At 27.9% G+C, this 16,487-nt stretch overlaps 3 protein-coding genes across 4 annotated transcripts; all 3 read left to right on the top strand.

Annotated features, from left to right (window-relative positions):
- Positions 1-1,908: 1,908 nt before the first annotated feature.
- Positions 1,909-5,492, top strand: LOC105638753 (L-Ala-D/L-amino acid epimerase). Of its 2 annotated transcripts, XM_012222614.4 has the most exons (7): positions 1,912-2,658; positions 3,379-3,489; positions 3,607-3,823; positions 3,916-4,249; positions 4,471-4,532; positions 4,621-4,693; positions 5,228-5,492. In XM_012222614.4, coding segments are annotated over exons 1-7 (1,326 nt in total). In that variant the 5' UTR covers positions 1,912-2,130; the 3' UTR covers positions 5,229-5,492. The 2 variants fall into 2 exon arrangements, with proteins under 2 accessions (XP_012078003.1, XP_012078004.1); XM_012222613.4 differs by lacking the exon at positions 5,228-5,492 and having other exon boundaries at positions 1,909-2,658; positions 4,621-4,697.
- A 5,042-nt stretch (positions 5,493-10,534) lies between these two features.
- Positions 10,535-11,087, top strand: LOC105638752 (non-specific lipid-transfer protein 2). The gene has a single exon (XM_012222612.4). It carries the CDS (start codon positions 10,548-10,550, stop codon positions 10,917-10,919), a length of 372 nt encoding a protein of 123 aa, XP_012078002.1. The 5' UTR covers positions 10,535-10,547; the 3' UTR covers positions 10,920-11,087.
- Positions 11,088-12,218: 1,131 nt separating this feature from the next.
- On the top strand, positions 12,219-12,808 carry LOC105638755 (non-specific lipid-transfer protein 2). Its single transcript, XM_012222615.4, has one exon. The coding sequence runs from the start codon at positions 12,297-12,299 to the stop codon at positions 12,594-12,596; it is 300 nt and encodes a 99-aa protein (XP_012078005.1). The 5' UTR covers positions 12,219-12,296; the 3' UTR covers positions 12,597-12,808.
- Positions 12,809-16,487: the final 3,679 nt, after the last annotated feature.

Genomic DNA, 16,487 nt, shown 5'->3' with positions numbered 1-16,487 from the left:
GGGTTAAAACGCTCCCTCAATTACCTAAGTTCCTTTTGACTCTTTCAAAATTTTATGAAATTTAATTCCTCCAGAAGACGGAAGGCAGGAGTGCCCTCCCTAACCCTTTTTTTTTCTTTTTTTTGAATTCTCCCCCAAAATTGAATATTTTCAATTTTGTCCTATCAAATTTTAAAAATTTTTTGCGCCTCCTAAATTTTATTTCTAGTTCCATCACGATTCCATTCTCAACATTTTTTTTTTTTTTTTTACATTTTCAAAAGTATCTACAATGACTCTCCAATCTTACTTTCAATTTATCTTATTTTATTTTTGGCCTTCCAATATTTGAAGTATAATTCCATCTCGAAATTTTTTTTTTTTTAACCATACGATGTCTAGATTTGCATCAAGCAGGTCCATAAATAGGGGTCCAAATTCATGTCAAACAGGTTTCCAAATGGAGGCAAAATGCTTTATCTCAAATTTTAAATGAATTACATATTTAGAACTCGAATTCAAAACCTTAAAGGAGTTTTGTTATTTCATCTCATGTACGAGGGAGTTGGTCTCCGAATTCTTTACTGCAGAGTGGCAGAAATGTGAAATAAACTTAGTCCACTTGATAATAAAATATTGAAAGGAAAAGGCCAAAACGCAAGAAAAGACAAAGAAAGAGGCTGCAACTAATTTGGAGTAGATAATTGAAGGTGTTAGTATGACAGCTGTTGCACAATAAACAATTCAATTAAAATAAACACATGAAAATATAAGAACAGGAAATATGCTCATCTATCATAATATTCCTGAAAGATTACATATTTAGAACACCTAGTTCTTTAACAATGTAATTTGAAGTTATTTATATTCATTGTTAATATTTTTTTTAAAAGAATTTTAATACTGAGATATGATTTTTATTAATTTTAATATTAGAGATAAATATTAGTCACTATCATAATAATTGAATTCGAGTATTAGTCATTTGATGTCATAATTAAATGTAATATTAGGATTATAATTAGGTTCAAATATTATTTTTTTAATGTTAATTATAAAATATTAATTCTTAAAATCTATAATTGAGTTGGTAACTTCAAATATTAACTTTTTCGTAACACCATTAGTTATGAGATATGTCTTTCCTTGCTCAAAAGAATGGAAAAAAAAAAAATGATTTCAAATCTTACGTTAAAACCAAATATTGCATGTATTTAATGTAAAAACACCTACGTATAAAACCAATATAAAAGTACCAATCAATTAACATAATATATAAACACAAACATATATTAGATAGCAAAACAAAAAATTGATTACAAATACTAACGTAGGAAATCTTCAATACATCTTGTATAGTGAACCCAAAAAATTGTTAATATTGAAATCAAATAACTTTTTGATGGTTAAGAAAATAAAATTTATTTGACAAAACAAATAGACTTCATGATGATTTTTGCTGTAGAGAAAGTGTGTGTGTGTGTGTATATATATATATAATCTAATTAATATGAAATTCTTTATATTTGTCCAAACTTCTTTATTTATATTAATATTAATATAATTACAAATAATATTTACATATAACATTAACTTATGTATGTATATGTAATATTTTATTTAATAAATTTTAATTAAAGTAATTTTTTATTATAAAATCAACTTTCTAAATTATAATTTATCATTTTAATTGAATTATTTTAGCCAGTCTCAATATTTCTCTGCCCACTTTCACTTTTATATATATTATATATTATAGATGGTTTGGATAGTTAAAATAAAAGCAAATGATGGCTCCTACTAAGAAAATGATGTGCATTATAGACTATAACGTGAAATAAAAAACATGCAAGCCAAAATATAGTATAAACTGCAAAGCCAAAATCAATGACTTTGCCTCTACCAACTTCCAAGAGACGTTTAAAACCTCAATAGCAATTACCAAATATGCTCATATTCCTAACCAATAGTAAACTTCAATTGATCCAACAAAGATTAAAGAAACAATGTACAACAGTTAAAGGAATATCCCCTCTTTTTCTTCCTCCTTCACTTACCAGTAAAACACTCATTCAATCATTTGTAATATAAATCACCTTAGTTTTCTGTCAAAGAAGAAAGACTCTTTCTTTTTTCCCTTCCTTGTGAACAATGGCTACTGTTAGGTCTTCTTTTTGCCTAACAAATTCTTCGATCTTCTTTACCTCTTCTAATTTGAAATGGGTACCAGGGAATTACTTAAATACTAACCAGAACATTAGCAGGATTCGTGTCATTGCAAGTTCTAGTGGCAGTAACCTAATGACACAGTCATCATCAGTTTCCTCTACTGCAGAAAGAACAAATTTTGGATTCAAGAACTTGACTGAGACTTTTTGGGTTGATGTGCAGAGAGCAGAAGGGAGGCCACTAAATGTGCAAATAAATGCACCATTAAGTATAGGGACTGCTCTTAGTCTGGAAAAGGTAGAGAATGTTGCTATTAGGGTTGAACTTAGTAATGGATGTGTTGGGTGGGGAGAAGTTGCTGTTGTTCCTTCAGTTACTGCTAAAAATCAGATGGTAGCTCTTGCAATGGCTAAGGAAGCATGTGAATTTCTTTGTTGCAGTTCTCCTAGGGTGTTGAATTTGGTGCTTAATGAGATTGGTGGTATTCTTCCAGGAACTGAATTTGCTTCTGTGAGTATAATTTACAAGATTGATTTGTTTATTTGTCTATTTTCTTTTCCATTTTTCTGTTATATTTGTGTATTGTGATCATGCGTAGCGTAGTTATGTAAGGTTAGAATATGAGATTACTATTTTTGACTGGTCGAACAATCAAATCGGTCTTTGATTTTATGGGTTTTTGGTGACTAGTGCTTATGATTTTGACTGAATGGTTTTATATGATCTAAAATTTGTCCCAGTATGTGTGGACAAGTGTTGCACTTTTATAGCTCTAACAATTAGTAAAGTTTCTTCTTTTATTCTTTTCTTTTTCTTTCTTTATGAACTTCATAAACTGACAAAATTTTATGCTTAACTTTAGATTTTGCCAAGGTGTCTGTTTTTCTGGAATCAAATTATGCCTTTATCATTAGGGTGTATCTAATTTGCAGGCCGTTTAAGTCATCACAAACAAATTGGATAACTGCCATGCAGAAAATATCTCTGTCTATTACTTTGATTAAATATAAGATGATCTATTCATGAACTTGATCAGACATTCCTCCTAATGCAATTGAGAAACAGCTACACTTACTATTGCAAAAGCATTTCTGATAGGTCACTTCTCCCTTTTATTTTAAAAGGGTGATATATTACTTTCCCTTTAATATACTTATTCTAGTTATCACTTAAGGTATGCTAATCTGGAAGCATTTAGTGATCCTCATTAAGCTCTGTATGTTACAAAAGGTTAGGGCTGGAGTTGAAATGGCATTGATTGATGCAGTTGCTAATAGTATTGGTGTGCCGCTATGGAGATTATTTGGTGGTGTATCAAATACATTAACCACTGCTATAACAGTTAAGTTCTTGATTTACATGCATTCTACTACAAATTTTTTTTTTTCCCTTTTTGTTTTTCTTTATAGTTTTTAGAAATGAATTTTTGACTTGGCTCAATGAATTTCATTCAAGCAGCTTCCATCAATTTGCCCTGCAGAAGCTTCTGAATTGGCTTCTAAGTACTGCCAGTTAGGATTCAAGACATTGAAGCGAAAAATGGAGAAGAACATTAATGCAGAAATCAAAATTCTTCAAGCCATACAGGCAGCTCATCCCCATTGTTCATTTATAATAGATGCAAATGGGAGATACACAGTAAAAGAAGCCATAGAAGTTCTTCAGAAATTACATGGTAATGTCATTTTCTTTTGGAAAACCTGACTTAAAGTTTGATTCCTTGAAGGTTAATTAGGACAAGTATCTGAAATCATTTTCTTATTTCAGATTCAGGAATAAGGCCTACACTTCTTGAACAACCCATTCATAGATATGAACTTACAGGTCTTAAAGAAGTTAGTGATTTTGCAAGAGGGAAGTATGGGATGTCTGTTTCCGTTGATGAAAGCTGTGAGAGTCTAAATGATGTTCAAGGAGTTATCAAGGAAAGTCTTGCTGATGTTATTAACATAAAATTAGCTAAATTTGGAGTGATGGGAGCCCTTGAAATTATTGAATTGGCAAGAAATTCTGGTGTGAATCTAATGATTAGTAACGCAGTAGAGACTAGACTTGCCACTGGATTTGCTGCTCATTTGGCTGCTGGGCTTGGCTGTTTCAAGTAATTAATTGCTCTATTTTTAACTACTATTTCATTGGCTGTTTCAAGACTGCTGGCATCACAAATGCATATTGCAAAACCGCTTTCTTGAACTGCATCCAACTTAATACAATGCATTTCTACAAACAGCTATTATGTTGTTTTAGCACGGCTTGCTAAACATTTTAATGAATAAATTCCTTGGATTAAAAGCCTAATTGTTGTTGCAAATTCACATGTAGATTTGTTAGTCTAGATATGCCATTTCTGCTCTCAGAAGATCCTGTGATCTGTGGTTATGAAGGTATTATACTTTATTCTTAGATTTTGCAATTGGAGTTTATGCTTAGGTTAATGATATTTCATGATGTTTAATCCAATTCTGTATGTAGCTTCTGGTGCTATTTACAAGTTCTTAAATGCAAGAGGTCAAGGAGGATTTCTCAAATGGGATTTCACATCATGGTAAGATATATCTTAATTTTGATTACTTGTATACAACTATCTTTCTATATCTGTACTTTAGTATCCGATGGTAGATTAATGTTACAAATGTTATATATATAAGAAATCTGTTCCTAACCCGTGTATGTGCATTGTGTCGAATTGAAAGAAATCTGTTTTACTTAAATGACTTTAGGCATTAACTTAAATGTACTTAAGAATTCTTGTAAGTCTATATATGAGGTTATCTCAAAAGCTAAATGTAATATATATAATGATCAAATGGTATTCTGCTTAGATTAATTTTTTACAGACCATTGTTTGCCATATCTTTGTTTCTCATGGAACATATAGAATAAAAATCATTGTATTCTGCTTAGATTATTTTAAAAAAAAAAAAAACACACACACAACTTTATGATGATTTATTTACCCTACTTTAGAGCATGAAGAACAGCAGATTTTCTAAACAGCATAAAAACCTCTTATACTAATTGCAGCTTATCAGTCAATCCCATTATTTAAAATTTCCATGTAATTTCCTTTCTTTTGCAGATGATTACAAGGGTTTAGTTCATAAAAAGTGGATGGTGAAGATGGTTTCTACAGCCTAGAGAGTGAACGAACTGCAAAACATTTCTTAGTATATTGCATATATAGAAAGTTACACTAATCATGTGTTAGTGATGTTAGCTGCTCTGATAAAAGTTCTGTGCATGAACTTTCTTCTTCATTTTCTACTTCCAGTGATGGTGTGCATTTTTCTGTAATCCATCTTTCCAGATTTCATAAAATTGGGTTACAAATACATTTCCTGTCAGACTAATCTTTTGTAGAAAATTTCTGAAAATAATGGGCAAATGTAAATATAAATAATCAAGTTCAACAATTTCAGCTAGCATAGTTAAGTACTTTCATTTATTTACTTTATCCTCCAGAGAGAAAAGAGAAATCCATCAAACTCTATACCTGGAATGTGTCGAGAGATGAATCTCAGATTAGAATAACTAAAGGACTTATTATGGAATGAGTCGCGAACTTAGCACAAGCTAATTAGTTTGAATTAATTGCTCGATTTAATTAAATTGAAAAGATTAAACTGAATTGAATAATTTCTTCTCTATTTAACTAAGAAAATTTGAAAATTTCAAATCCAATTTGAAGGGAAGGAAAGAGTAAACTAATCTGATAATGGTTTTTTAATTTGAGTGTGAATTTTCATAGCAGATTCACAGTGATTTTAAAATTTTAATAGATTTATTTTTAATGTTACTTAATTAATTCTTTATTTTATAATGTTTACTTTATTTTATTTTCATTTTTATACATAAATAGAATCCAAAACAATGAAAAATTTATAATATTTTCTTTTCTTGGTATTAATTTTGAGGTGCCTAGGATTGTGTTCATTAAAAGGTCCACGTAACTCAACTATTTCTTGCTCACTCAAAAATGCAAATAAAGAGTTGGCCATGGAGATTTTGCATTAAGGAGCTTGAACACTTCACACCATGGGTCTCTCAATCCTTCAATTGTTCTTAAATGCGATCTAAGGGAGGTGGGGAATCAATTAATTTCTATCATTTGAAATATGTTGAGAGAAGCTTACATTAAAATATGTTCTGACAGTCGAATCAATTATTGAACCGGTAAAGATAAAGATTTATTGAATCGAAGAATTTAATTGGATTCAATATAATTTCACTGGACTTTTTACATATTATATTTTTAAATATATTTTTTAAGATACAATTAAGAATATATGATTTATAGATAGTAAATAATCTTTAAAAAATAATAAAAAGGGCTAAATTTAATATATAAAATAAAATATAATTAATTATTATAAAATATAATATTATTTAGTACTAATCCACAATTCAAATCCATTTTTTCGGAAATACATGTTTAGTTAATATGAAAACAAGGTGTATTCTAAAAACTAAACAGCCATATGATAGAAAAACAATAAAAAATAAAGGATTTTTACAGCCCATTTAAGCTATTAGTCTTGGACTTTTCGTAAAATATATATGATATATATTCTCTCTGTTCCAAAATATTTATTTATATTTTTATTTTTAGATATTCCAAATATTTTTTTTTTTTATGCCTCTCTCATTATAACTAGTTTTAATTTCTTGATAGTGGACAATTTTGAAAAAAGTAGAGATATTTTATATCACGTGACACTGTAATTACTTTGTTTTTTATATTTTGGATAAAAATTAATAACACAAACATTTTGGAACGGAAGAAATACGCGACGCCAATTATTAATTAAGGTGGAAAGAAAAACTAAAACAACATGCTGAGTATAAACCACTGTTCGTTTAGGTTGAGCGGAGTCCTATCTTCCAACCATTCTGGCACTATCCAAAGCCAACACTTTCTCTTTGACCCATCTCCTAATCCTGGGTGCAACAATATTTACATGTCTTAGATACTGCAGAAGCTAATTACAGTGATCTTATGAGGTTGACCAAGTAAATAAAGAAAATAAAATTTTGAATCTTTTCTTCGAGCTTGATGCCATTAGAGGTATTACCTCCCTTCCTGTCTTTTTGGTCTAAGTGTATCGTCGGTTTCAAGCGGAAGCAGAGCCGGAGTCCCAAAAATCCAGATCGAAAAATTTAGGAGTTTTTGCAAATTTTAAATCGAACTGTAGTCAATAGCGGTTTGATTCGACCGGTTATTATCTGGTTTTTACTGATTCTCATTAATTCTTATCTAGTTTACTAATCTGTAATTTAATTTGTCATTCCGGAATGAATCATGGTTCCATTCCCGATTAAGGCGGTCATACCGATTAGTCCGGTCCGGTTATTAGAACTATGACTGTGAACTCAACATGTGTGGCAGAATTAAGAGGTGGTTAGTAGTAATCTCTACCCTTTGATTTTAATTTTTTTTAATTATAAAATATAGAAAAATTTTAAATTATACACATAAATAATGTATTTTTTTCAATTTTATCCTACTAAATTTTGAATTTCTTTATTTGAATTATATAGAAATTAAAAAATCAATACTTCAGTTATTTGATTTACACGCTAAGAAAAAAGTAATTTTTTTTCTTAAAATGTAAATTAAGGGGTTTTAGATAAAACAAAAGAAATATAAAATTTTAATTATAACAAAATATATAAGTATTAATAAAATGAAAAATATATTTGCCCAATTTGGAACTAACACAAAATTTTCATTGCAGGAGTTTAAAATGTATAAACCATGTCCTCGTGTATATCGTATGAAAATTCCCACATGGAACCGGCCGAGGACATTATGGACAATTTAACCACTATAATGAAAATTGTGCCAAGTCTAAGTTGAGCCATTTAATATAACTCTTATTGAAATTACTATGATTCAATAAATAAATAAATAAATTGCTTATAAGAATAATTAGGCCATAAACCAAATTTATTTTATATATTTTTATATAAAAGCTATTTTATTTCTACAAGAAAATACATCACAATCAATAATATGATTTATTTGAATTAAAAATATAGTCGAGAATTTAGTCATTTTCCATATGAAAAAGGACCGGTTGGTTTGATTTAATTAGTGTCGCTATTAATTGATGAAGGTAGGAGGAAGTTAGAAGATAATTAATTATGACACGAATTTAAGATATATTTAATTTAATTATTCATACTAGCTGATGATTAATAATTGCGACTAAAATTTGTAATTGATTACCCATATTCAAAAATAAAAAATTTTCGATACTATTCAAATTTCAGGAAAGCTATGTGAGAAGGCTGTTGAACAGTTAAAAAAAAACACGGACCCGCTTACGAGAAGTGAAAATAAATTATTAGACTGATTAGAACATAAATCAACTGTGAGCTAATAAATATGTGAGGAGATAACCCAAAATAAACAATATTTTGCCGTAAAAATTATTGGATGCCCAATTGACTTTTTTTACAAAATTAATTAGTTAGTTGTCTCTATATATTATTTCAATTATACAAATAAAATTACTTGAAAATAATATGTATTTATAAATAATACGACAAAGCCTAACACTGTACAGTTATGAAATCATTGTTATATATATATTTTTTGAAAAATAATTGTATTCAAATGCATTTTTATATTAGTCTAAAAAAAATGCATTTTTATATCATTATCACATTTCCAAACCCATAGAGAGTGCTATCCTTTTCATAACGATAATAATACTCTCACTTCTATTATTGATTTATCAACTTTATTTTTGATGAAAAGTGATACAAGATTTAATATGAGTTATTTATAGGATATTATTAACAAAATAATTTTCTTCTATTAAAATTTAAAAAAATAGAAAAATTATATTTAATGTAAAATATTTTAAAAAATTAATATTGATTCTTATTTTCAGAAAATTTAATGAATATTGTGGAATGTGTATCCGATTAATATTATAATTTAGGAGAAGTTATGATTTTTTTCTTATATTTTTTTTTCATAATATATCACATTGCCATTTATTTTAAAAAATACGTAATTTTATCTCTATCTTTTATTTCATTGTCCTGAAGTATCTTTCCGTCAATTTTTTGTCCATTTTATCAAAAAATTATTATTTTATTTTTATATTTTGTCCATGTATGTGTTTGGATCTCACAACAAATTAAGAGAACATTAACGCAGTGAAAAAATAAAAGTATGACATAGAGAAATTTAACATGGTTCACTTTTAACTATTTAGGGCTACATCCAAGGAATTAATTCCGAATAATTCTTTCACTATTAGAAATGGTAGGTTTATAAAGAGAGTAATACAAAAATAGTAGCACTCAAAAGTGTTTTTCAAAAACACCTAAATTATCCTCACTATTTTTCTCTACCCTAATTTTAGAACACTTTTTAAAACTAGTTAACTCTCTCCCTCTCAAACACAGATTTTTCTTTCTCTTTTGTGTTTATTCTTCTTGTTGGCGTGCATTGTGAGCTGCGAACTTCTCTTATTTATTGTCAAAGGAGATGCGTAATTAACGCGTCCACCGTTTGACGCGATAATTAAGGCATCCATCCTCTAATTACTTTTTTTTCTTTTTTAAAAATATGTGGATCCCACTTGAGTGGGCACCCCTACAATGGTACGTTGCTAAAATTAACTAATATATACGTATGTTTAATAAAAGAAGTATAAAAAAATTAACAGCACGATGTAACAATCTAACGAAAATAAAAGATACAGTTAAAAGTATGTATTTAAAAATATAAAAGTAAAATAATATATTTTAATAAAATATAAAAATAAAATAGTAATTTTCTTATAATTTACTCCATCTGTCCCACTTTAGCAACTTTAGCAGTAACAGAGAGACAATTTATTTATTTTGACTTTAAATGCCCATTTAGAAGATTTCAAAAGTATTTTTTCAATTTTATCTATATTTATTAGGTATAATTTATTTTTATATTTACATTTATTTACCTATTAATCCATCCATTTTACTTATTTCACTTTAAATGCTAATTTAGAATCTTGAGAATATATTAATAATTTTTTAATATGAGATAAAATTAGTGTTGATATTATAATAAAATTTAATGAGTAATTTTTAATTTTAAAAAGGATAATTTAAATATTATATTTTTAAAAAAATTAATATATTATAATTATTTTCTTAATTTTTGTGGGAAAAAAAATGAAATATTGCTGTTTAAATTAAAAGAAGGGACTAAAGACAACTACCATTAAAATCCCAGATCGGAAAATCCATTAATTAATTTCATAGGACCACGACCGACCTTTATTAAACGTTGTGGGGCCCACTAAAGAAAGCCATTGTTTCGAAGCCGACACGGCATGGCTCGCACTTTCCATCTCCTTCCCCTTCGCCTTTAAATCGCTCACTTCACTCTTCGCTCAATGCACCACTTCAGGCGAAAAAACTCTCTCTCTCTCTCTCTCTCTCTCTCACTCTGTGTCACCATCTCCGATCAACCGAAAATGAAGAAATTTTCTTACTCAGCCCTATCGCTCGTGGTGGTAGTGGTGGTGGTGATGGCATTTGAGGTGCGCTTGTCAAATGCTGTGACCTGTAGCCCTCTGGCGCTGAGTCCATGCCTGCCGGCGATTAACTCATCGTCCCCGCCGTCGAATGATTGCTGCGTCAAGTTAAGAGAGCAAAAGCCTTGTCTTTGCGGATACTTGAAGAATCCAAGCCTGAAACAGTATGTGTCTTCTCCTGGTGCAAGAAGAGTTGCTAACAGCTGTGGTGTTCCTATCCCAACCTGTTAATTCATTAAATTAAACTAATGAATAATTAAGCAGAGCCAAAATAAATAATTATAAATATGTATTGGAAAATAAAATCTTTGAGGGACAAATCACATATAGTGATTGGAGGACTTTATGTAGTTGAATCTCTACTGTTATATTAATAAATTATAGCGAAAATATTTGTTATATCTTTTTATTAATACAGGCAGAATTTTTACTATTTTCTAATTTGTACGTTCTGAATTTTAATTTAATTAGAAAATTCTAATTTGTAGTACTTAGAACTGAAATCGAAATAGATTTGGTTATGGTAAATTTTCATTTTCAATGGCAAAATTGTCTAATTAGTTTTAGTCAATTTCGGACTATTCATGATTGACTTTCTTAATTTTTTTATTTTTTATTTCTCTGATTTGAAATTAAAACTAGAAATGCAATAAAAGGTTTGTGACCGTCATTTGACACTACCCCACCAATTTCCCAATGCAACAGTAACTGAGACAAATCCAAGTTGTCGTCTTCTCTTTTTCTTTATATATATATATATATATATATATATATATATATAAAATACAAATCCAATTAGAGGGCATGTTTGATCCGGTTGATTCATATACTAATTGATAGAAGAAATGCAATTAATTATTAGATAGAAGAAATGCCATCAACAATAAAATTAAATAAATGTATCAAAATATAAAAAAAAATGTAAAAATTATTATTATTTATTTTTTCTTTTCATTTGGCTTTTCAAATTAATTAATATATGAGAATTAAGTGTTAAACTTTCACGTGTCTATTAATTCTATATTAAGGCGAATTTAAACTTTCACATGTCTCATTAGTTCATTGTTCGGTTATTTATGGTAAATTAATCCTTTTTTTAAATCATATTTAGTAAATTAGTTAAAATGAAAATAATTAAATATTTATTTCATTTTATAAGTGCCTCGTGTGCAAGTATCCAAAAATCTTAATTATTTAACCATAGCTGAATAATATAATATATAATTTTTATACATAATTGAAAAAATTATTTTTTGAATTATTAAATTTTTAAATAAAAGAAAAATAATATAATATTATCGAATATAATCCTAGTACACTAATTTCAGAGAAAAAAAGAACACTAACTTCAGGAAAACGACCTTTATTAATGAGTGATCAACACTCAAACAGACAAATCAATTGGATGGGACCTACCTTTATTCACTCTTGTGGGACCCATTGAACAAGGCCATTGTTGAGAAGCTGACAAAAATATGACTCACGATTTTCGATCTCCTTCCTCCACATCGTCTTTAAATTGCTCACTTCACTCTTTGCTCAATGCACCAGTTCAGGAAATAAAAAATAAAAAAACCACACTCTCTCAGCATCTCCGATCAACTGAAAATGAAGAAATTTTCTTACTCAGCATTCCCTTTTCTGGCGGTTGTGTTGGCGGTAATGGTGGTGATGGCGGCTGAGGTGCGTTTTTCAAATGCTGTGAATTGTAGCCCTGCCCAGCTGAGCCCATGCCTGCCGGCGATTAAATCATCGTCACCGCCGTCAAATGATTGCTGCGTCAAGTTAAGAGAGCAAAGGCCTTGCTTTTGTGGATACGTGAAGAATCCAAGCCTGAGACAATATGTGTCTTCTCCTCGTGCAAGAGAAGTGGTTAAAAGCTGCGGTGTTCCTTTCCCGACTTGTTAATCAGTAATTAAGTCAAGCTAATCAACAATTAAGCTCACTCTCTCCAAATATTATTATAATAAATGAATGTGAGAGTTGAAAAATGAAGAATGGGTGAGCTTTTTGTATTTTCTAGAAAATAAAATTTTAACCAATTATATATATATGATTGGGAGACTAATATGTATTTCTTGCATTATGTGATGATAAATCATAGTGAAAATATTCTTAAATCCTCGATTAATGCATGTAGAATTTCCTTTTTTTTTTTTAATTATGATTAATTAGGGTCATTTCTTTTTTTTGACAATTTCAAATATACACCTCTCCAATTTTACTAATTGCAGTTAAATTTGTAATCAACTTTAATATTGTGGACATTAACAAAGTTACTATTATAAATACTTTTTACTGAAATTTTGGTTGTACTTTTTGACATGAACTATTAAGTAAGTATTCATTATATATACTCTATCTTGCATAAAAATTTAATAAATTATTAAATTATTTTAATTTAAAAAAATACTCAAAAAAATAGTTCACCTTTCTTTTTTGATATGTTTCAAAATAAACTCCGCTTTTCTTTTTTATATTGTAATTAATCCTTAAATTGTCTATTATAACTTTATTAAATCTTATTTTATTTTCAATAACTCTCATTAATTTTTACTTATTATTCTAATATAATAATTGCTCATGTATTATTTAAGATGGACATAATAGGAAAGTTATATGTATAAAACTGTCTTTAACAATAATAATTATTATTTTATTAATCTCTATGAAAATAAAAAGTGAACTATCTTTTTAGAATGGAGAAAGTATTTGTTATTGATATCATTTCATCAACTCTCTAAATAAAGAATAATGGCTAAAACTAAGGTCATGAAATTCAAAGTGTATAGTATATGACTATATGTTAATATTTATAATAAATTTAAAGAAAATGGCTATTCCTACTGTACGATTGATGGGAAAAACTTATCTGTATCCATCTATACAGTAAACCAATAACAAATTGTTTTGATTCAAATGAGTGTATTTATAACTATACATTTGAAAAAAAGACGATAAAATAATAAAATTTTTAAATATAGATATATATCCTTTTTTATCTATATCGGATGTAAACAAGCTTATTAACGTTATTATGATTATAAAATCTCAAAAAAATGAAAAAAAAAAAAAAGTGAATAAATATCTAATTTTTTCTCTTCCTTCTTTATATTTTTCTTTTGCATGTAAGGTACAGATCACGTGAAGGTATTTGCTTAATTTCATCAAGAAATTCAGGAAAGTTGTTCGCCTTTTCAGTTTTCCTTCTGTAATTACTTGCATGGCCTGATCTGATTTAAACAAATTAAGTTCTCATACATAACGTACGTCTAAGAATTATTTTCAGTTAAAGGTAACCTATTCTACTAAAAAAAACAAAGGATAATACAAAGGTTAAAGCAAGTGCTTTCTTCTTTTGAAATAAAGTTTATTTTCTACAAAAGCTGGAATTTAAATAAACTTTATTTTCTTAATTGATGGATGAGTCTATTTCCGCTTTTGAAATATAATTATTCCAATTTTAATAGCTAAGTTTTGAGATATTGTTTGTTTAAATTTATATATTAAGTCATTCTAACATAAAATCATAATCGATCGCTAATTCAATACAAGGCGTTAGCGGTAAAACTTAAGCTCTGTTCATTTTTTAAAAACGACTTTTTAAAAAATATTTTTTTGAATTATCTAATATGTGGAGTGTTAAGGAAAAAGTTAGTTAACGAAAAATATTTTTCTGATCGAATGAAAATCTAAAATCATTTAAAAAAAAAATAATTGACTTCCATTCTTATGAAAGAAAATATTTTTCAAATATTAATAACCATATTACAATCATATAAACACATATTTACTGATTCAATGTACTCACTGTCAGTGATCATTGCTAATCGCCACTGGTTTATCACCATCAATCACTACAATTACCAGCAATCACCAACAATATTAACCTCATATTTAATGATAAAATTTTATGAAAGGTCTATAAATTTAGATATTTTTATAGTCTTATAAATAATAAATTTAAATATTATTATTAATTAATTTTTAATGTTATAACTAATAACAGAAAATAAATTGTTTAAAAAATTATTTTCCAATGAAACATTTTTCTTGTTTTAAAAAATAAGTTATTTCCTTAAAACAAGCAGAGCATTTATATGTTGTTTTATAGGAAAACATAAATTAAGATTCTCTAGTGTTTTTGAGATATGGATTTTCCAAACTCATGTCAATTTTCTTTTTTTTTTTTTTTTTTTTTTTTTTTTTTTTTTCATATATGAGATTGTGATGGACATCTCAGCTATATTACTAAAGAAACTGTAAAAATATTAAGAAAAAGATATTATTTTTGGGGCGATAGGGTCATCCATCTTGACTTTTGCAATACGACGAAGAAAATAGTCTTTTGCGTAAAACATTGCCTGCTTTGTGATCGTCACTAAGCCACCAACCCTCATCAATTTCATGACTTGTGAGTCATACAAGTTGTCGTTATCTCGTTTTTGGTTGATACGGCTTACCGTTTTTAATCAGTAAGTTCATTGATTTGGTCATGTAAATTTCTTCAAAATACAATTAGGGAATGAAATTTCTGTCAATTATTTTCACTTTAAAACTTAAAATTTTCCCTGAATTAATTACTATTTAAATCTTAAATATCCCAACTTTGAATTGACGGCTCTATTACATGTTTTAGAAGCTAAATGCAAAAATCTCTTTAATTTTTACTTTTTAATCCAATTTTAAGTGAAAAACAAAAATAATTCCAAAAATTATTATTTCCATTTTCATTTTCAAAAAGTCTCAAGCTTCTGTACAATCTTGTTCTACTAGAGTCTAGGGAAATTAACTTCACCAAGAGATCCCATATGAAATGGGCTTCAAGTTGATGAAGCTGCCTAATCATTGGGTCCATCATCCATGGCGGAATGGAAGGGATTGTGCACAGAGTAGAAGTGAATGGTTTTGTCATTTAAATCTAAAATTATAAATATTTGTAAATTAATAATATGCAAAAATATAATTTCACCTTTTATCGTTTAATCTAAACACGGAAGAAAATAATTTAAATTAAAACAATGTAAAAATAAATTATAATAATTTTTAGAAAAATATTATCCATCCATATTTATTAAAAGAACTAAACAACTTTGCCGCGATACATAATCAGTTGTAAATAAACTCTAATTAATTTTTCAGTGGATTCTATGCGAAATGATTCAATAAACCCATTATGGTCCATGACGGTGAAGTTTACGAGAAAACATAACGAGCTACTCTGTACAAATACTTGTTACATTTGATAAAATAATATGTTTTTAAATGTTTTTTAATTTTATAAATATTTTTTTTTCATTATTATCCTTTTTGTATAACTAGCAGTGATTTCTTCACTTCCTCAATCGTTTTTTGTAACTTAGATAAATTAAGAGTAGTATAATCAATTCATTTAATTAATTAATTATAATTTAGACAAATTAAATAGTTTTCTTAGGAGACGTGAAAAATCAAATGTGACAAATATTTGAGAATGGAAGGAACATATTTTCTCGCTCTATTCCTAAATACCTGTCATATTTTATAAAATATTATATTCCAAAATACTTGTCACATTCGTGGTTTTAAAGAACAATAATTTTTTTTCTCTATATTCACCATTTGTATATAACCAACAATTATTCTTTCGATTCCTAACAAATTTGGTGTTTGGACATATTAAATTAAGGGTAATATAGCTAATTTACTCAATAATTTATTATAATGATTTTTTTAAGGAACGTGAAATCTGAAATGTGATAAGTATTAGGAACGAAGGGAGTATTTATTTAATATTAATTGTAATGCATAAGAATTAAT

Source organism: Jatropha curcas, chromosome 4 (assembly GCF_041381405.1).
Source record: "Jatropha curcas cultivar XTBG-Jc1 chromosome 4, XTBG_Jcur_1.0, whole genome shotgun sequence".
In the NCBI taxonomy this organism is placed as follows: Eukaryota; Viridiplantae; Streptophyta; class Magnoliopsida; order Malpighiales; family Euphorbiaceae; genus Jatropha; species Jatropha curcas.
Note: the sequence above shows the minus strand (reverse complement) of the source record. Positions and strands in the feature narration are given on the sequence as shown.